Genomic DNA, 22,187 nt, shown 5'->3' on the forward strand with positions numbered 1-22,187 from the left:
AAAAAAAATGCAAGTATGTAGTGGTGAAGAGTATAATGACTATAAGTGCAATTTATTGCCAAGATCCTGGTTCATCAACAGTTTATACTTGCTTTTCTCTAACAGTTTAGAAGTCAACACAGTGAAAAGGGCAAACAATGTGATGGTATTATGAAGACAGTTTGACCTCACAGACTCCCTAAAGGGCCTTAGGGACATCCAGGAATCTGCAGGCCTTACTCTGAGAACCACTGCCCTACAAGATGCTACCTCTTTCAGAAGGCATTTTAAAAACATGTGTCTCAAAGTCTTATGAATTTTTGAGATCCAAAGGAATGCAACTTTAACAGCAGAATTTCATTCACTCAGGATAACTATAGAATGAAGCATTTCTGATATGTTATTCATTTAATAATACAAAGAAAAAAGTAATACATGTTTTATACTAGTAGAGAAATAATAATCTGTCTCATTCTATGTTCTGCTTAAGGAATCCAATGAAAAATGCTTAGCAATACTTTCCTCTGAGCCATTCATAGAGCAAGGCAAAAATAACACCATTTTTTAAAGATATACTGTTAGTTTTCTAAATTTCTTCCTATGCCTACTTAATAATTACTCAAACTAAGGAATAATCAAATTCTTAGTAATAACCTCAAATACAAAAATACTATCCCCCACTCTTAGATGGAATTTCACTGTGGAGCTCAGAGCATGTCACAAATGTCATTTCATCTAATAATTTTCATCAGTTTCCAATGATATCTATGTTACATGGGGGAAAAAAAACTACTGTGGAGATTCATTTGATTATAAGATAAAACAAGTGAAAATTCCTCAAGTGAGTGACAGAGAGAAACTCACTTTGCATTCTTTACTTGGGTCTCCAAAAATACTAGCTGAAGTATACTGACCATTGCCCTGAGCACTTGGCAAGCATTATCTTATTTAATCCTTATGACAACACTGTAAAGCAGGTAGTATTGTGTCATTTTAAAGATGAGAAAACTGAGGCTCAGGGAAGTCAAGATTCCTAACCAAGATTATAGCTAGTAAGAGGCAGAGCTGGACACGAGCCAAGAATATCTGTCTCCAGAGTCCACATCCTTAGTCATGAGGCTATAATCTAAAGAAAACTAACAGGGCTGGACTGTGGGGCTGGGGGAAAGGAGAATCATGTGAGAGACCATCCTCACTCCCTTCAGAGTTGTGGATCACTGATACTGACAACTCTGAAAGATCCACATAGACTGCACTAGTTCACATGTGCCATAAAATGAGGCCCAGAAAAGCTGAGTAACTTCCATCAGATCCAAACTCAGTAAGTATCAAACTCCACATTTTTTCCATAATACCACATCAAAAATTGGGATTTAAATGTTCTCTACCGAAACATAAGTACACAACTGGTTTCTCAGAACATACTTGCGTGACTTTATTTCCTCCAATTCTTTTGTGAGTTTCTCATTTTTTTCTTGAGCCTCATGTAACCGGCGCTTTAGATCACCAATCTCCTCTTGGGCTTCAGATTTAATGTCATTTGCAATGACTACTGCAGTCTGAAGATCAGCCTGAAACTGCCGCCATTCCGCAGATTCTTCCTATATTAAAAAAACTAACTTTTTATTTCCAAAAGAGAGCAATCAAGATGTATTTAAAAGCAATAAAATTTGTTTATGATTGGATTGCTATAACACACTAATGCTTCCAAATGATGATTCAATTTTTTAATCCCAGAGAATTGCTATTATCTATTTCTAACAGGCAATGCAACTATTATTAGTGAACTTGTTCTTAATAAGGAAAAGATTTTCCAGCTGATCTGCCTACTGAGGCATCAAGTACTCAGAGTGCTCAATAGATATTAATGAAAATAGTGTCAAGCTTCCCTTCTTCATGCAAGTTTCAAAGCAGTTCTTATGAAAATAAACATCATCCAGAATTTATGGATCTTTACCTCTGAAAAGCATAAGAAGGTATATAATGGTATGTGAACCATACAGTGAAAAACTATAAATATTCTGACATCAAAACCTAACAGGAAAAAAAAAAATCAAAAGAAAAGGAAGAGGAAGAGGAAGCCAGAAGAAAAACACTAAACTCAATATAGGCAGGCAAAACTATACAAAGAGGCGGTAAGGAACTACGTGGTCTGTTGCTTCCCACAGTCATGGAGGATGCGGGTGTGGCTGGGTGGGGAAGTCTCCCTGGGACTCACCTCCCTCAGAGCCACAGCTGGGCCCCATGCCCTCCTCACCCCTAAAGCAATTTTCTTACACCATGAAAGCAGCCTGAGCAACTGTGGTATGACCCAAACGACTGAGTAGCTTTCTCCCCACTCCCTGCATCATGGCTGCATTGCTGTTGGCAAGACAGATCACAGCCACAAAATGTATGAAAACAGACTAGTTTGGGGCACCTTATAATCAAAAGCTAACAACCTTTCTTTACAAAATAGAACACTTTTTCCCCCAAATCTATCTTTCTAAAATTACTAACCATAAATTTCTACAGGTCGAGTATCACCTACCCAAAAGCATTTCAGATTTAAGATTTTTTGGATTTTGGAATATTTGCACTATACTTAACAGCTAAGCATCCCAAAGCTGAAAATCCAAAACCCAAAATGTTCCAATAAGCATTTCCTTTGAGCATCATGCCATCACTCAAAGAGTCACAAATTTTGGAATATTTTAGATTTCAGAATGTCTAGTTAGGGATACTCAACCTATAGTACATTCTTGTACCCCAAATCTAGCACCAATCCCAATCTGAAATGACAGCATTTGCTTTCTGCCCAAAACCCAATGAGGCCAGTATTATCATTGTATCCAAAGCTTAAGATGAATGATAACATAGTCAATGACTACACCTCAAATTTCAGAAAACTGTTTTCTAACAAGATAATACATGAAGATTTATCCTACCCGAAGTCTTCTGTGGAGTGTCTTTATTTCTCTTTCCATGTCGTGCTTTTGGTCCTGGAGTTTTTTAACTGTATCTGAAAAGATCACCAAAGTTTAAATATCTATTCTCACAACAAAGTTCAGAGGAATAATACAAAGAAAAGGGGTACTTAAATATGACATTCGAAAAAAGTTATCCTGTCCAAAGACTACAAAAAAATTTTAATACAAAACTTTAATAGAAAAAAATGTGCAATCCAAGTAATAACCAATATTACTTTCTTTGGAAAATATCAAGTTAAAAAATCACAATTTCTAAATCACTTCCTTCCACAGTATCTTAATTTTGAAACAAAAAGTAAAACCGTTAGAAATCCACTTTGTTGGTACATAACCAGTCAAAACCATATTGACTGTGACTCAAATATGAACTTTGAATCATAAACACTGTTAATCTGCAGTATTTATATAAGCATGTCTTTCCTTACACGCTGGAATAAATTCCAGAAGTGAATTAGTAAAATCAAAATTAGTAAAAAATATAATACCCAGGGTATCTGCTGTTTAAATTAATCCTATAAAAATATTTTTAAAAAATAAAGAATATATTTATAAAGTAAATCAATAATTCCTCAAATTATCCCATAATGTGAATTTTCTTACAACAATTTCATTCACTCTAAAAGCATTCAGTGAACACCAATAAGATGCAAAGTACCATTCTAAACAGAGTGAGGATACAAAGATGAAAGTGTAGCACAGGCTAGTCTCCCTGGAACCAGAAACATAAAGGGAAGTCACCTTCTCTTTGGAGGTTCTACTCTAAAATCCAAGCATAAGAGAGAAATGCCTTAGGAGGGTGCTATGCTGATAGCTGCCACTAAGTAAACCGCTCACGGCTGATTACTTTGACAGCTCAGGAACGAATCACTTTTTGGTTAAGGACAAGAAGGGTACTTACACAACTGGTGGCAAATCCTTTACCCTGATTCACCTACAGCCCACCCCAGTAGATCACTGGCTGTTCTCTGTGTTCCAACTGTATCTTACGCAGCCTTGTACCATGTTGCCGCCAACATTAAATCTCTTGACACACCTGTCTCGACCACTAGACTAAAAACACTTCAAAGGCAGAAGAAGCCATGTGATGACCTCACAGACTCAGTAGTTGGAATAATGGTATCTTAAAAATGGAATAGGCCGTCGCTCTCCAACGCCAGTGCCGCCTCTCGCTCGCTGAGCTCCAGCCGAAGGAGAAGGGGAGTAAGTAAGGAGGTCTCTGCACCATGGCTCGTACAAAGCAGACTGCCCGCAAATCGACAGGTGGTAAAGCACCCAGGAAACAACTGGCTACAAAAGCCGCTCGCAAGAGTGCGCCCTCTACTGGAGGGGTGAAGAAACCTCATCGTTACAGGCCTGGTACTCTGGCGCTCCGTGAAATTAGAGGTTATCAGAAGTCCACTGAACTTCTGATTCGCAAACTTCCCTTCCAGCGTCTGGTGCGAGAAATTGCTCAGGACTTTAAAACAGATCTGCGCTTCCAGAGCGCAGCTATCGGTGCTTTGCAGGAGGCAAGTGAGGCCTATCTGGTTGGCCTTTTTGAAGACACTAACCTGTGTGCTATCCATGCCAAACGCGTAACAATTATGCCAAAAGACATCCAGCTAGCACGCCGCATACGTGGAGAACGTGCTTAAGAATCCACTATGATGGGAAACATTTCATTCTCAAAAAAAAAAAAAAAATCTCTTCTTCCTGTTATTGGTAGTTCTGAACATTAGGTAATTTTTTCCCATGGGGTCAAAAGGTACCTAAGTATATGATTGCGAGTGGAAAAATAGGGGACAGAAATCAGGTATTGGCAGTTTTTCCATTTTCATTTGTGTGTGAATTTTTAATATAAATGCAGAAGCGTAAAGCATTAATGCAAGTTAAAATGTTGCAGTGAACAAGTTTCAGTGGTTCAACTTTATAATAATTATAAATAAACCTGTTAAATTTTTCTGGATAATGCCAGCATTTGGATTTTTTTAAAACAAGTAAATTTCTTATTGACAGCAAAAAAAAAAAAAGAATAAATATATAAATGTGCCAGCTGATGGTAGCAGTAATAAAAAGCAATGCTGAAATCATTACCTAGGGTTTTTCTTTTTTTTAATAAGTATCCTATTGACAGAACTTAACAATTTATCATTAGGGACAAAGTAACTATAGACATTAGTGTTTCTGGGTAAATAACATTCTCTCCCATTCCTTATACTTAGTAGCAGGAACTCAGGCATAGTAAACACTTGCTTGCAATGACACATGTAATAAAAAAATTCTTCCTCTAGCTAACAATTTATTGGCTTTTAATCAAGACCCGAAAGTATGAGTATGCTGATGTTTTTTCTTATATGGCTCATCATCTTCTTTATCCCTGTTCCACTAGAACCTTCTCTTTGAAAATCTTTTTGCCACTATGCTTTACATTTGATGTTGGTATATGTGTGTGTTCTGATATTTTGGGTTTTTTTTTTTTTTTTTTTTGAGACATAGTCTCAATCTCTTGCCCAGGCTGGAGTGCAGTGGCGTGATTTCAGCTCACTGAAACCTCTGTCCCCTGGGTTTAAGTGATTCTCCTGCCTCAGCTTCCTGTGGAGCTGGGATTACAGGCGCCTGCCACCACGTCCAGCTAATTTTTGTATTTTCAGTACAGACGGGGTTTCACCATCTTGGCCAGGCTGGTCTTGAACTCCTGACCTCATGAACCACCTGCCTTGGCCTCCCAAAGTGCTAGGATTACAAGCATGAGTCACCGCACCTGGCTAGTATTCTGATATTTTTAAGTGGCATGAATTCACTTTAACAACATAGAGCCTAGAATATTTATAACAATTATACGTGAAATAATAATTATTACAAATAAATAAAAATGCTATATTTTCTAAAGCTGGATCAGAAATAAATGAGATTAAACATTGGTGGCAGCAGCAATTCTGGTAGCCAGTAGTTAACTTGCTCTCATTCATTGCCCCAAAACTGTGTAACAAAGTCAGGTCCTGTGAAATAAAAAGGTTCAAAATTTACTCTTTAATTCTATAAATGTGTCATATGTACCAACTTTGTACTAGGCTTTTTTCTAAGTGCTTAAGATGTAAAGGAAAGGAAAAAGATACAATCTTCATCCTCTTAGAGACAGAAAGGCTAGTCTTGTGTTGAGACAACAAAGGTAGATGACTTCATAAGCAAAAGATTAAACTTTAAAGCCTGTCTCATATATAAGCTACTTCAGACTCAATCTGCAAACTAAGGGTCAAATCTAATCTGGTTTGGGTAAAGCAGACACCAAGCTGAGTAGGTGAGTCTAATGCCCTGATCCTTATCTCTGGAGGCAAGCATGGCTCTGGAATCATCATGGGAACTTGGTTCCTTGAGACCTCATACATAGACAAATTCAGGGTTTTGGACATAGATGAGGAGTAAGGATAGAAGCTGAAAAATTTCTAATGTTGAAAACACTAAGAGTTACACCTTTCATTTACATTGTATCCATTTATATGCAAGAAATATTTCATAATCAAAACAGGCAGTCAGGAGTGGTGGCTCAGGCCTGTAATATCTGCTGATCACCTGAGGTCAGGAGTTCGAGACCAGCCTGGCCAACGTGGTGAAACCCCGTCTCCACTAAAAATAAAAAATTAGCCGGCTGTGGTGGCAGGTGCCTGTAATCCCAGCTACACAGGAGGCTGAGGCAGGAGAATTGCTTGAACCCAGGGGGCAGAGGTTGCAGTGAGCCAAGATGGTGCCATTGCACTCCAGCCTGGGCAAGAAAAGTGAAACTCCATTTCAAAAAAGCAAACAAGCAACAAAAAACAGGCAAGCAAACAAAAAATGTTAGGTGCATAATTTCTCTTGAAATGTGCTAAAATTTGTTTTCTTTTTCTTGTCACAAAGGACACGACACATCTACTTATTGTTAAACATAACGTACGCAAGCCAAATGACAGCAAATCTCAGGACAGTTCACTTTTAACATTTGGCATTCTGATTCTCAAGTGACATTTTAAGCTACATGATCATCTTAGACTGATTGTAAATCCTCAAGCTGCATTCATTCTTTTGCTCTTTTTCTCTTTATTGACCTTTTCATTCATGGGCATAGAATTCACATAATCACTGTTCTTTAAAAGGTGTTTTTCTGCCCCCTGGCACTACATTTTTATTACTGTCACCGCTTATAAATAAATAAATAAATAAATCCTTTTAAATAAAAAGGAAAGTGGCAGCCAGTGGAAATATTCAGACAGAATAAAGTACACTAAAAGTGTCTGTAGGGATTTGATTTAAACTTTACAATTTTTTTTTTTTTTTTTTTGAGACAGAGTCTCGCTCTGTCGCCCAGGCTGGAGTGCAGTGGCCGGATCTCAGCTCACTGCAAGCTCCGTCTCCCGGGTTTATGCCATTCTCTCGCCTCCGCCTCCCGAGTAGCTGGGACTACAGGCGCCTGCCATCTCGCCCGGCTAATTTTTTGTATTTTTTTAGTAGAGACGGGGTTTCACTGTGTTAGCCAGGATGGTCTCGATCTCCTGACCTCGTGATCCGCCCGACTCGGCTTCCCAAAGTGCTGGGATTACAGGCTTGAGCCACCGCGCCCGGCCTAAACTTTACAATCTTTACAATCATGTCTATATTTTTACTTCTGAAACGGAATGTATTTTTTTTCCTGGAAACAAAGGAATTTGTGCTTAAGTTCTTGTTGTGAAGACTAGTTTGCAAAACTGCCATCTACCATGATTTGTGGTCACACAAGAAAGAGCACTACTCTTCGACTCTCGAACCTCTAACGGCAGTTTCCTTCCTCTTCAGTGTTCCTCCTGTGGGAGACACTGCCATCTACTGTCTTCAACTCAAAAGCAACATTCAAGTCTACCAAGGAAAAGAACTACTACCATGATCTTCCTATTTTTAAATTACAAATTATAATTCAATTTTTACAATGCTATTTTTATTCTAGAGATCAGGTAAACTGCTGTTCTCAATGTTATTAGACCAATTTTGTTCTGAACAACTCCGGGCACTGCCCTACCCATTTAACAATGGGTTCATAACCTTTGAGTCCCATTATTGATTATGAACCCTATTATTCTCTGACAAAAAATAATCCATTCTTGCTCTGGTTATATCCCATCAATCATGCTGATATTGCCAGGCAGTTACCATGGACACAAGATCAATCTGTGACTTTTTCTTCTCTGTTTTGAGATAGAGTCTCATTCTGTCGCCCAGGCTTGAGTGCACTGGCACAATCTCAGCTCACTGTAGCCTCTGCCTCTTGGGTTCAAGCCATCCTCTCACCTCAGCCTCCCAAGGAGCTGGGATTACAGGCACCTGCCATCACACACAGCTAATGTTTGTATTTTTAGTAGATACGGGGTTTCACCATGTTGGCCAGGCTGGTCTCAAACTCCTGAACTCAAGTGATCTGCCTGCCTTGGCCTCCCAAGGTGCTGGGATTACAGGCGTGAGCCACTGTGCCTGGCCTGGTTCGGTGTTGAACTCCCAAAGTGCTGGAATTACAGACACGAGCCACTGTGCCTAGCCCTATTTTATTACTAAATGCAAATTATCCCCACGTTTAAAAGAGTAAGACAAAAAAGAATGAAAAGTTCTTATCACTTACTCTCTAAATCAGAAATAATGAGGTTGTCATGAAGTTTCACAGCACGATGTTGTTCTACTTCATCTTCAAGTTCAAAGATGGTTTCTTTCATGTCACTCCTTTCTGTTTCTTTTTCATCCAGGTCTGATCTTAATTTTTCTAACGTCATATTCAAATCTTCAATTTGTTTCTTAGCTTCTTCTTGGAAGGCTCGGTATTCATCCTCTACCTATATAAAATTGATGGTGTAGATTTAGAAAAGTTAAGAGTTGTTCTAAGGTAAGTTCCAGAATTGAGGTACACACAGTTTCTAAGGGGAACTAAGTGTGAGGCACTATGGATAAACTAAAACAACCTGTATAGTAACTGTTAAAAAGTATGAAAAAGCACTCCATGGTAAGATTTTATATAATATGCTTAAACGTAAACTGTTGCTGTAACACTGACTGAAATTATATTGATGTATCATTGAACTTAATCAGATTATTTACAAGGAAACTTTGGAAATTTTCGTTTCTCCAAAGTTTGGACTGAAAGCATGTACGTCTGATGAATAACATGTTGTCCTAATAAAAATAGTGTCATATTTGTGACGGTTCCAGTATCAAACTGAAAAAGGGAAAAACAATGCTCAAATAGTGTTTTTACAAAAAGTATATTAGTTCACAGTAGCCTCTCAACATACATGTGCCAAGAAATAATACAAATCTCCTAAACTGTAACTTTAAAAGTGATGACTAAAAAAACCCTAAAACCTAAATTATTTACATTTTGGCCAAAGATATATTAAAATTTATTTTAAAATCATTGCACTAAAATAACAAACAAATAAAATGTAAGCTAGAATAACTAGATAACTCATGGAAATAAACAGTTCATCAGCAACCACATGGGGCACAGATCCCTGGCCAGAATGCCAGCGGCACTGGGTAGCAGTTCCAACTGAGTCCTCACTATTATGCTGCATGCATGTAAAACAAGGGGCTGGATGGATAATCACTAAGGTCCCTGCCAGCAATAAATCACAGGCCTCTGAGAAACAGGAGCCTCTATATGCCAAAAATATTTTTTAACTCTCAACAGATTTCTATTTGAAAAACTATTTCTATAGCAGGAGAAGAGGAAACATGCACTGCTGATGCTACAGACTGGAATGCTGACTCTCCACCTATAGTACACCAGAACAGATTTGAGATGAGGTAGGGGGAGGTAAAATTTCACCACCCGCTCCATAGGCATACTCAGAACTAGGGACAAATTCTGGTTTTAGCTGTAATACCAGCCACATCCTCTCACAGGCAGGAAAATAGAAACAAAATACAAGCGAGAGAAAGTGACATTATCTTAAGAATACTTTTCACTGTATTCCAATAAAAGGAAACCATTCTCAAGTTTTAAAAATATCAGCTTTATAAAAAAGCTAATAACACACCAAACCAAACCAGTGACCCTGGTTCTCAGTAAACACTGTGCATGGCAGCTGCCTAATGCTGTCCGGAACATTTTAATCTATTTAAACAATACCTTAGCAATGGCATCCTGTAATCGATTGGCATCATTTCGGGTATGAGCCAGATCTTCCTGCAAGCTACTAGCCAAAGTCTCTGCTTTTTCTTTGTCCAGCCTGACACTCTCCAGGAGGTCCTGAATATCAGATTTGTCTCCAGAGTTATGGATAGAATACAGCTCTGCTACTTTCTGCTTTTCATTCTCCAGCTGGGCCTTCAGGCGATTCATCTCTATCTGGTCACCGGCCACGGTGGCTTTGTACTCCTCTAACGTGGCTGCCAAGGCTGCTTTTCCTTTCTGCTCAGACTCAATAATTCGCTCCATATGGTGACTGCGTTCTTTGAGTGCCCCTATCATTTCTTGAGCTTCCTTGTTGTCCTGTTCTGCCATTTTCAAAGTATTGCTTAAATGCTGCTGGACACCAAGAAGCTGCTCCCGTTCAAAACGGGCATTCTCAGCGAGGTCCATGTAACGTTGCTCTAATTCCATATAGCGCCCACTTTTTACATCTTCATCTATGACATAAGAAATGTGATGCTCATCTAGAAGAGAGCGGAAGTATTCAATCTGTCGACTAAAGTGTTCCAACTTATCACTCTGCTGACATAAAGACTCCATCAGAATAACCTTCTCTTCTCCAAGCCTTTCGTTTTCACTATTCAGTTCTTGGGTAATCTGCTGTAAATCAGCTAGCTCTTGCAGGGTTGCCTGGAGTTCCTCACTTGTACTGTGTTGGTTCTCTTCCATCTGGTGTATCCGTTCAGTCAGGCAAGCCACCGACACTTCACTGGCGTTCCCACTGCTCCCCTTCCGGGAGCGCTCTATGCTGGGGATGCCTTCCGACTCTGAGGAGGATGGTGCATCCAGTGCATCATCGCTCGATGTGAGGGGCTGGTAGACCTCACTGCACTCGCTGTCTAGATTGTCCATGGAGTTACTGTGCTGATGGTCCATTAGTGTATTTTCATCCTGACTCAAGAGATCCTCCACTGAGCCAGGGGCAGAGCCTTCCACTGAAGAAGTCAGAGTTCCTCCTCCATCGCTCTGGTTACCAGGGGTGATTTCTGGGCTCAGGGACTGATAGCCAAACAGTTTTTCAGAATTGTCTAACCTCTGCTCTAGGGAAAAGCCCAATGCATTCAACCTGTCCTTTAACATTCTGTTTTCATTTTTCAGCTGGTTGAGTTCTTCACGGATGGCAGTATTCTGTTCCTGCAACTGCAATAAAGTGGACTCCACATCAGTCGGCTGGTGAGCCATAATGGTTTCCTTCTCAGACTTTTCATCACCCTCAGAATGGTCCTCATTAATGCCCAGCTGGGCACGCATGTCTCGCAGTTCATTTCTCAAATGTAAAATTTCTACATCTTTAGTTTTTGCCAGTGTGAGAAGATCCTTCACTTTGGCCTCCAAAGCAGCTCTGTCACTGATCTGATTGTCTGACTTAGACTTGCTCATACGAACATCACATTCTGTAGCAGTTCGACTGCGGGAACGTTTGGCCAATGCCACGTCATTAGCTCCCTGACCTGCAGAAGGTAGTTTTTTGCTCTGGTTTAATCGGGTACGTTCACGTAATCTTTCTCTAGTAGAACTGGATTCTTTATTACCTGTAGAAGTGCTCCGCTTGGTTGAAGAAGCTGTGCCTATGTGTTTAATACAAAAAATGTAAGGCAAAAATGTTAGCAATAAAAGGCTACATAGAATATACAGTTCCTGCCCCAGGTGTAATGAGATGAAATCCAGGATTCACACAATGATTTAGATATACAATAATCTTGCCTTAGAGTCTGTTACTTTAAAGTTCAATGTCTTCAAAACCAGAAGATCATCTTTTAATTATCAAGGAGAAATAAGTTATACACTTTATTTTATATTTTTTTTAAAAGAGCAAATTTTAAGGAATGTGAATTACATCTCTATAAAGCTGATATTTAAATGATATACATTAACTTGAATCCAGAAGCAGAGTTTTAACCAGTTGGCCAGAGGCATAATATTCTAGGGCAAGACAGGCGAAGATGACTCCAGGATTAGCCAGTCGGTGATAAACTAAACTGTACACAGATAGTGAAGGGAGATCACAGGCGGGCAAGAAGGGAAAAGCCATCTGTGGGCAAACCAAAAATCTAAGCTACCTACAAGAAACACAAAAATTTTACTCTGACCAAAGTAAATGCAAAAAAGTTTTCACATCATAAAATGGCGCATAAATAGTAACAACTATAACAACAGCTAACACATACCTAGCACTTGGCTATATAAATACATTAACACTTCACATACATTAACTTATATAAGTCTCATTAAACACTTGAGGTAGGTGCTATTATCGCCTTGTTTTACAGATAAAGAAACTCAGACACAGATATTAAATAATTTGCCAACATCTCACAGGTAATAAATAGATGAGTCAAAATTCAAACCTAGGCAGTCTGGTTCCAGAATTTGCACCTTAACCAGTATGTTATACTGTCTCTCTAAATGTAAAAAACAACAAAGCACTAATGTTAAATAATGATGATGTGTCAATCAAATCTATGTGAATCACATGATTACTTAACTACTAAAATTTTAAACCTGTGAAAACTGACACAATCATTTGTTTAATACAAAAAGAACAGGAAGTTTTCTTTTTTTGTTTTTGTTTTTTGAGATGGAGTCTCTGTCACCCAGGCTGCGGTGCAGTGGAGCAATTTCGGCTCCCTGCAACCTCTGCCTCCCAGGTTCAAGCGATTCTTCTTCCTTGGCCTCCCAAGTAGCTGGGATTATAGGTGTGTGCCACCATGCCTGGCTAATTTTTTTGTATTTTTAGTAGAGACAGGGTTTCACCATGTTGGCCAGGCTGGTCTCAAACTCCTGACCTCAAATGATCTGCCCGCCTCGGCCTCCCAAAGTACTGGGATTACAGGTGTGAGCCACCGCACCTGGCCAGGAATATGTTTAGATACCTGTAAATACTTAAGAAATAATGAATTTTTATGCTAAAAAATAAGATCCACATCTAACCAATAAGTATTTTTAAAGACCCTGCTGGTTCATTAGGTGGTGGGATCCAGGCTGTAGAGGTAACAGGGAGCAAATGATCTCCATGGATATAGGGAGATAGCCGCTAACAGAATAGGTGTACAGGAGGGTGCAGAATTCAGGCTGGCCAGAAGATAGATAAGGAGAGGAAGCAGAAGTGAACATGGCACACAGAAAGAAAAAGTACAGTCACACAGTTAACGGAAGCTGCTGGGGAATGTTCATACAGAGTTCTGAAAGACAGGCAGAATTCAGTGAGACACACTAAGTCAATAAATGATCCTGAATTGGGAAGAAATGTAAGGAAAAGTGCATTTTATGAAAATCTAGAGGATACTGATATGGTTTGGCTGTGTCCCCACCCAAATCTCATCTTGAACTGTAGTTCCCATAATCCCCATGTGTTTTGGGAGGGACCTGTTGGGAGGTAATTTAATCATGGGAGCTGTTACCCTCATGCTGTTTTCATGATAGTGAGTTCTCATGATATCTGATGGTAAAGGGCTTCCCCTTCGCTTGGCTCTCATTCTTCTCCTTCCTGCCACTATGTGGAGAAGTACGTGTTTGCTACCCCTTCCACCATAATTCTGTTTCCAGAGGCCTCGCCATCTCTGTGGACCTGTGAGTAAATTAAACCTCTTTTCTTTATAAATTACTCAGTCTGGGGTAGTTCTTTACAGCAAACTGAGAAGGGACTAATACAGATACTAAGTGGAATACACAGGAAGAAAGCAGAGCAGCAGAGGAGGAATGTGAGCAGGTAAGAGAGTCCTCCATTGAGGGGCGGCAGTAAGAATAGAGAAGAGGCAAGAGATCTGTGACAGATATCAAAGGCAAAAGTAACCAGACTCGGAGAAACAACTGCATATGGAGGCCAAAAATGGAAAAAGATGGCATAACACGGTTTTTTTTTTTTCTCTAAGGCTCTGTCACTCAGGCTAGAGTGCAGTTGTGCCATCACAGCTCAAAGCAACTCCACCCCCCCCCGGGCTCAGGTGATCCTCCCACCTCAGCCTCCCAAGTAGCTAGGACTACAGGTATACGCTACCATATCCAGCTAATTTTTGTATTTTTTTTGTAGAGACAGGGTTTCACCATGTTGGGCATGTTGCCCAAGCTGGTCTTCAACTCCTAGGCTCAAGTGATCTGCCCACCTTGGACTCCCAAAATACTGGGATTACACGCATGCACCATCGCACCTGGCTGGGGTAACTTTTTCCTCCAACATTAATTCCTTTCCCTAGTTCTGTAAGTGGTACTTCATCCTTATCTAAATCAAAAATCCTTATAAAAAAGAACATCTGTTCAAGTTTGAAAGCTCAAAGAAGAAAAACTCCTCTATGGATTACTGTAATGAGTAGACAGAATAATCTGAGGTAAAGACAAGTGAATTGATACACTGAAATCAAACAGTCTTAGGAAACTGTCACTGGTGGAAGTAAAGGTAGAGCAGATGAACTGAAGAATAAGGATGTTGTTATAGGCTGAACTGTGCTCCCCACACACAAAAAATTAATATGTTGAAGCCCTAACCCCCAAACCACAAATGTGACTGCACCTGGAGATAGGATAATTAAGTTAAAGAGGTAATTAAGGTTAGATGAAGTCATTAGGGTAGGCCCTAATCCATACGACTGGTGTTCTTGTAAGAGGAGGACATGAGGACACACACACAGAGGGACAAACCAGTGAAGACACAGAGAAAGAAGCCATCTGCAAGCCAAAAAAGAGATCTCAGGAGAAAGCAAATCTGCTAACACCCTCATCTCAGACTTCTAGCCTACAGATTTGAGAAAATAAATTTCTATAGCTTAAGCCATCCAGTCTGTGATATTTTGTTATGACATCCCCAGCAAAATAAAATAAACATACAAAGCCATACTGGGGCAGCTAATCCGGAGAGGTGATAACTGAATCCTGAGGTCAGGTAACATCAGTCAGCAATAAACTAAGTATACAAACACATGGAATCTCTCCCAGTACAATTCTAAAGGCAGGAAACCAGAAGACATATAAATGGCAAGAGTATTTAATTTCCTTCCTACCACATCAGCTACAATGTTAAATGTGATGATGACCCCAGGCTTGGGAGTAAAAGACCTTGCCCCACCACCAGCCTTGTGGCCTTGTCAAAACAGATCCCCAGTAAATATTTACTAAGCAAATAAATGCATGGCCTTGGCCAAGACACTTAAGCTTTCTCATCTCTAAAATGAGGATACTAGTTCTCTCATAGGGCTACAGTAAGGATAAAATGAAATCATGCCTGTAAATCACAAAGTAAGGACTTCAATATTCCTTCTTGTTAATCACAACTATTATCATTAACAGGGGGGCCCAATCTGAAATGGAAGGAAGAATCTGCATAAAGTCAAAGCAAAAATGAAGACAGTAGGTAGTCCTGGGCTAGGAAAGTCTAATACACAAAAGAGGGGCTAACAGCCTAAATTACGATGACAGAAAAGGATCTGATGTAATTTTTACAATTTGCCTTCATAAGCTTTATTACAAATACTTGATCTTATGTTTACTAGAAGTTTTAAAGTTCTTTTTCTATAAATGTAAGAAGTAAAATATGAGAGCATTACTCCTTCGACTGCAGGATAAATTAATTTATCAACTCCATCAAATCTAGAAACAAATACCTGTTACTGAATGAAGAAAGATGGCAGAATTAGAATGAATGGATCTAGGCACTAACATCATTTAAAGAGGGACAATCAGAAACTATGTGCTTCCTGATGAATGGACACACCACCACCTATGAAGGAGTCTTGTATTTTGGTTGTTTTGTTTTCAAAATGGGGTGATGGGGACCTGAATCTGTCCCATAAGGCTCCAATGCCATTTACAATAAATACAGACAATAAAGGGTGATGGGCAAAAACATCATGGGGATATTGTGATATAAAAATCCAGATACTCAGAAACTCTATAGGTCATATGACCAGCTTCCACAAAAATTAAACTGTAAGAATCAGGATAAACCCATAGATTTTAAAAAAGATGATTTAAGAGACACATCAGCCAATTACATATGGACTTACATGAGTCCTGATCCAAACATAGACAGTAAATAAAACAAAAATACTTATAAGACTGTTGGAAATTTAAATACTCATCAAATATTCAAGTTATGATTTAAGGAATGATTATCAGTTATTTTAAGGACTGATAATGGTATTATGATTATATTTTTGAAAGAATCCTTCTCCTTGGCCAGGCACAGTGGCTCACGCTTGTAATCCCAACACTTTGGGAGGCTGAGGCAGGCAGATCACAAGGTCAGGAGTTCGAGATCAGCCTGACCAACATGATGAAACCCCATCTTTACTAAAAATACAAAAATTAGCCAGGCGTGGTGGCGCATGCCTGTAATCCCAGCTACTCAGGAGACTGAGGTAGGAGAATCACTTGAACCTGGGAGGCGGAGGCTGCGGTGAGCTGAGATCGCACCATTGTACTCCAGCCTGCATGACCAAGTAAGACTCCGTCTCAAAAAAAAAAAAAAAAAAAAAAAGAATCCTTCTCTTTCCAAGATAAAATATTTATGGACGAAATGATATGATGTCTGGAATCTGCTTCAAAATAACAAGAGGGGAAGGTGGGTATCAAGGAGTTACAACTGGCTGTGAGTTGATAATGGTGATGGGCATGATGAGTATACTGGGCTGAAATATCAATCCACCTACTTTTGTATGTCTAAAATTTCCTATAATCAGATGGAACACTGTAAACACCAATGCATCCTGCCTATTCAAACAAAAAAGCAGTTAAGTCTCAGACTGAGTGTCACCCATACCTGTGCTAATCTTGGATTTGCTCTCCACGGTGGTCATGGCAGGGGTAGATGCTGAAGGTGCTGCAGATGGGCAGGTGCTTTTCTTTCCTTTAACACCATTAGTCACCGTTACCCCTCCAGCCATTCCAGCTAAAAGGTCATCACTGCTCTTGGTCTAGAAGCAACAGAAAATAAAAACACATTTACTAGATCAAGCAAGATTAGATATTTTGAGACTCAACAAAGCTCACGACTTTTATACTGAGTTCAAGAGCCCTATTACCAAAACTTTCTGACAGGTAGTAAGTAGCACACCATACTGTGTTACAGAAACAGAACTTCTTTAGAGGTTTATAAACAATCATGTGCTTCTTTTTAAAATAATAAAATCGTACATGTAATCAAAGACTTTATGGAAGCCTGCTATGTGTCCACACATGCCAGATTCAGATGATGGGGGATAGCACATGATATCTTGGGGAAGTCCTGTAATGCCACAGGAAGTGTCATCTTGCAATTTCTAGAAAGAAATATCATTGAGAGTCAAATAATCTTCATTGCTCTAAAGTGATTCCATGATGAGACCAGTATCTAAAAGAATTTATTCTGAAATTTACTTTTTTTACTTTGTAATTCTGTAGTAGTCAAATTTTAGTCACAATTGAAAGGAGGTATTTTCTAAAACATGCATAATGTATTAATTAAAAAACTAGAGACTTTACAGCTTGAGCAAGGGTTCTGCTGTCTAAACGATCATTATTACTTGAGAAAGACCATTTGCAATATTTATATTTTATGAAGGAAATTTTAAAAATATGAGCCTTAAAAAAAACACTATGGATAATAAACTGGCTATAAATTTATTATTCTAAAAAGTAATGAAGAAACGTTTTTACTTCTCCTAGAAATGAAGGGAACACAGAGGAGTTAAAGATATGTGGGGGGAAAAAAAAGAGAAAAACTACTTTTTAACAAAAGAACCCTTGGCCGGGCGCGGTGGCTCAAGCCTGTAATCCCAGCACTTTGGGAGGCCGAGACGGGTGGATCACGAGGTCAGGATATCGAGACCATCCTGGCTAACACGGTGAAACCCCATCTCTACTAAAAAATACAAAAAAACTAGCCGGGCGAGGTGGCGGGTGCCACACTGTAGTCCCAGCTACTCGGGAGGCTGAGGCAGGAGAATGGTGTGAACCCGGGAGGCGGAGCTTGCAGTCAGTGGAGATCGCGCCACTACACTCCAGCCTGGGCGACAGAGCGAGACTCCTTCTCAAAAAAAAAAAAAAAAAAAAAAAAAACAAACCCAAAAGTTTTCTCTCTTTGGCATGAGTTAGCCAACTGACTTACACTATCTTCAATCTGGAACCGTGCCCTCTCTCAGATAATCATGCTGAATTCATTTCTACAAGTTAAGATAGTTCTTAAGTAACTAATCTCTAAAGTCTCTTCCAGTTTTAAATGTCAGTGACTCCACATGGAGCATATTTCTGTTATTCAATTATGAAAGTTCTAATACAGTACCATTAGGTTAAAAAGAGGCAGAAAAGGCGGGGGCACAGTGGCTCACGCCTGTAATCTTAGCATTTTGGGAGGCTGAGGTGAATCACTTGAGCCCAGGAGTTCAACACCAGCCTGGGCAACATAGGGAGACTCTGTCTCTACAAAAAATTTAAAAACTAATTACCTGGGCAAAGTGGCACATGCCTGTAGTCCCAGCTACTGGGAAGGCTGAAGTGAGAGGATCGCTTGAGCCCAGGAGGTCAAAGCAGCACTGAGCTGTGATCACACCACTATACTCCAGCCTAGGCAACAGAGTGAGACCCTTTCCCCACCCACCCCTCAAGAAAGAGACAGAAAAAGGGATAAATATTTTCAATGAATTAAACAGAATTCAACTCTGGTAATTTAGGGCTGTTACATTATGAAATCTAGAATATATAAAAAGAGAGGGAGACACTGCATTAATTTCAAGGACTGTTGGGCTGTTACATTATGAAATCTAGAATATATAAAAAGAGAGGGAGACACTGCATTAATTTCAAGGACTGTTCATATTCTTTTTCTTTTTTTTTTTGAGACAAAGTCTCACTCTTGTCACCGAGGCTGGAGTGCACTGGCACGATCTCGGCTCACTGCAATCTCCACCTCCCGGGTACAAGCAATTCTCCCACCTCAGCCTCCTGAGTAGCTATGACTACAGGCATGCGCCACCATGCCCAGCTAATTTTTGTAATCTTAGTAGAGATGGGATATTGCCACATTGGCCAGGCTGGTCTCAAACTCCTGGCCTCAAGTGATCCACCCACCTCGGCCTCCCAAACTGCTGGGATTACAAGTGTGAGGTACCATGCCTAGCCTGTTCATATTCTTTAAGACTTGTTTCTTTTCACAAAAACTGGCCATCAACTATGATGCCGAAAAGTCACACAATGAAAGTCATACCACTTTCCTGCCAATTTGTCCCTCCTCTGTTAGCCAGTAAATAAACTTGACACATTCTTGTATTTTCAATCTTCTTCTATATCCTGCTAATAAAAATAAAATTATCTTTGAACTAATCTTTCTTCCTCCATAAATTAAATATTCTTCCATTTGATAATAATTACATTGAAAATCACCCCACATTGTCATGTCTAAGTGGATGACTCATCACACTTCTCTGGTTACAATTTGCCTTTGGGTAATGACAAAGTTAAATATACATAAGGGCACCAAATCACAAACTTTGCACTTGTAATAATTAAGATAGTACAGCACTGGAACAAGAATAAACTAGAGAAACAGAGTCCATAAAGAAACTGCGTATTTATACACACTTGATTTATAAGCAAAGCAGCAGTGCAGAAAACAAGAGTTTTCCAGAAAATGGTGCTAGGTCAAGTGTATACACAATGGGGGCAAAAATAAATGCTGAGACCTACTTCACACCGTATCAAACATAAAGTCCAAGGTTTTCTATGATTTTAAATCTAAAATTGTAAAACAAAGACTTGATAGTGACTACATACAAATTAAAATCTTAAAAATAAAAAACTCTCTTAATTAAAAAACGCTAAAATGTTTTGTACAACCAAAAAAATCATAAATATGATTTTAAAACATAAAAAAATGGGAAAGTATATTTGCAATATCTCACAAATAAATGGTTAAGGTCCCTAATACATACAGAATGCTTTAAAATTGAGGGGAAAAAGACCAAAAAAAGACAGAAAAATGAGCAAAATGAATGAGTCACACAATCAATTTACAGAGAGAGAGAGAGAGAGAGACAAAATGATAATCAACCTAACTCATAATGAGAGAAATGCAAATTAAGCAGCACTTGTCACTTAACAGACTGGTAAACACGCTCTTTTGGGAAGAATATGGAGAAACAGGCACTCTCCTTAGTAGCTGATGGGCTGCACCTTGACACATTCTTATGAAAGGAATCATGCAATATCTAACAAAGCTACACATGTATTTACCTTCTGCCTAGCAACTTCACTTCTAGGAATTTAACCTGAAGATACACTTCCAATAACACAAAAATACATATGCACATGGCTAATTAGTCACTGCAGCATTGTTTTTTATTGCAAAATACTGGTACGCCTTAAAGGCCTATATAGACAGGAAGGCATAGCAGTACAATTCAGTGAATACAATGAGGTATTAAACAGCAATAAAAAGAAAGACTGCTACAAATTGGTATGGAGAGAAATTTCTAGAGTACACTAAGTGAAAAGATTAACAAAGTTCAAAAGAATATATTTTGCCACCTTTCGTGTAAAAAAGGAAGTAAAAAATGTGTATTTGCTCATTTATGCAAAAAGAAACATGAGAAGAATAAACAAAAACTAAATTGCCTGTTAACCTCTGGGGTGGGTGGGAACCACGTAAGAGGGAATGGGTAAGGGGAGGGACACTTTTCTGACTTATCTTCTCATATAGTTCTAACTCATGGAGCCATATTAGTGTTTCATATGCTTAAAATAAACAAATAAATAAAATTTAAATAAAGATAGGAGAAGCCTAAAATGGAATAGGATAGGAACAAACATTAACTATATTTCAAATGAACAACATAACCCAAGTATTTTTTCAACACAGTAGTATTTACACCATAAATCCTCAAACTCTCAAGCCAAAGACAAAAGTATGCAAATATTGAACTTCAGGCCAGTCGCAGTAGCTCACACCTGTGCGGATCATGAGGTCAGGAGTTCAAGACTGGCCTGGCCAACATGGTGAATCCCCCGTCTCTACTAAAAATACAAAAATTAGCTGGGCATGGCAACACGTGCCTGTAATCCCAGTTACTCAGGTGAGGCAGGAGAATCGCTTGAACCTGGGAGGCAGAGGTTGCAGTGAGCCAAGATCTCACCATTGCATTCCAGCCTGGGGACAGAGCTAGACTCCGTCTCAAAAAAAAAAAAAAAATTGAACTTCAGTTGATAAATTTGTTTTTCACAGTTGTACAGATAATTCTAAAACTATTTTCTGTACATTCTAGGGTAGAGAAAATAAGTAAATACAGGTTGGAAAAGCCAGGTGTTTCAGTGTTGGATAAATGGATTACAATTATAGGATGTGGAAAGGCCGTTATGAACCCTTTAAGTCAATGGAATTGGAAATATCAGTGTGAACTCACACATTTCAATAGATACTGATACGGAAATTGACTGGGGTGTGTGTGTGTGTCCCAAAAGCAATTAACACATCTAACCTCCAGGTCTTGGTTTCTAAGTACTATCCTCCGCTAAAAGGAACAAGGCCTCCTTGAAGAAATGGCTGATTCTAGGGTTGGGACTGAAAAGGTACAAAACTTATTGTGCCAGAAATGAAGGAAGTGTTCAAAGAGTAACAGGAACATGTCAAAAGGACACAGGAACCAGCCTGACGGGGCTCCCAGTGGACAAATCAGGGATAATCTAGGCATGAAACTAAATGATCCTAATAAGTTATACCCCACTGAGTAAGAATCTATGAATTCACAATAAAATAAATGAATATATAAAACAAGGGAAAGTAAAAATTCTTCCTTGTAGCAGAATGCCAACTAATACATTAGAAGGAATGACAGAATTAGAAAACGTACCATGTGGCAAAAATCTCAGTACTAACTGATTTGGGAAAGAACTAGCCAAAAAAATGCTAAAACCAAGGTGAAAAGTGATTTTCTTCTATCTATAATATTAAAGCTGAACATAGGTATACCCTATGATCCAGTAATTTCACTCCTCGTTCTAGAACCAACACAAATGGGTGCACATGTGTATTAATACACACGTATAAAAATGTTCATAACAATTATACTGATATCCACAAAGAAGAAACTCCAAAAGTCTGCCAATAGTAGTAA

The 22,187-nt window shown here is 39.0% G+C and overlaps 2 protein-coding genes across 8 annotated transcripts in view; one reads left to right on the forward strand and one right to left on the reverse strand.

Annotated features, from left to right (window-relative positions):
• The window catches only part of SPECC1L (sperm antigen with calponin homology and coiled-coil domains 1 like), a 150,883-nt gene that overhangs the window by 84,762 nt on the left and 43,934 nt on the right, over positions 1–22,187 (reverse strand). For 6 of the 7 annotated variants that reach the window (XM_033232722.1, XM_033232721.1, XM_033232723.1 and 3 more), the window contains 5 exons: positions 16,865–17,018; positions 10,051–11,681; positions 8,548–8,755; positions 2,907–2,980; positions 1,405–1,580 (listed from right to left, as the gene is read on the reverse strand). In XM_033232722.1, the coding sequence (XP_033088613.1) occupies positions 1,405–1,580; positions 2,907–2,980; positions 8,548–8,755; positions 10,051–11,681; positions 16,865–17,018 (2,243 nt within the window). The remainder of the gene's footprint in view (positions 1–1,404; positions 1,581–2,906; positions 2,981–8,547; positions 8,756–10,050; positions 11,682–16,864; positions 17,019–22,187) is intronic. The other variant, XM_033232726.1, reaches the window with a different exon arrangement.
• LOC117095904 (histone H3.3A-like) lies at positions 4,091–4,630 on the forward strand. Its single transcript, XM_033232728.1, has one exon. The coding sequence runs from the start codon at positions 4,172–4,174 to the stop codon at positions 4,580–4,582; it is 411 nt and encodes a 136-aa protein (XP_033088619.1). The 5' UTR covers positions 4,091–4,171; the 3' UTR covers positions 4,583–4,630.

This window comes from Trachypithecus francoisi, unplaced genomic scaffold (genome assembly GCF_009764315.1).
Source record: "Trachypithecus francoisi isolate TF-2019V2 unplaced genomic scaffold, Tfra_2.0 Lachesis_group14, whole genome shotgun sequence".
NCBI lineage: Eukaryota > Metazoa > Chordata > Mammalia > Primates > Cercopithecidae > Trachypithecus > Trachypithecus francoisi.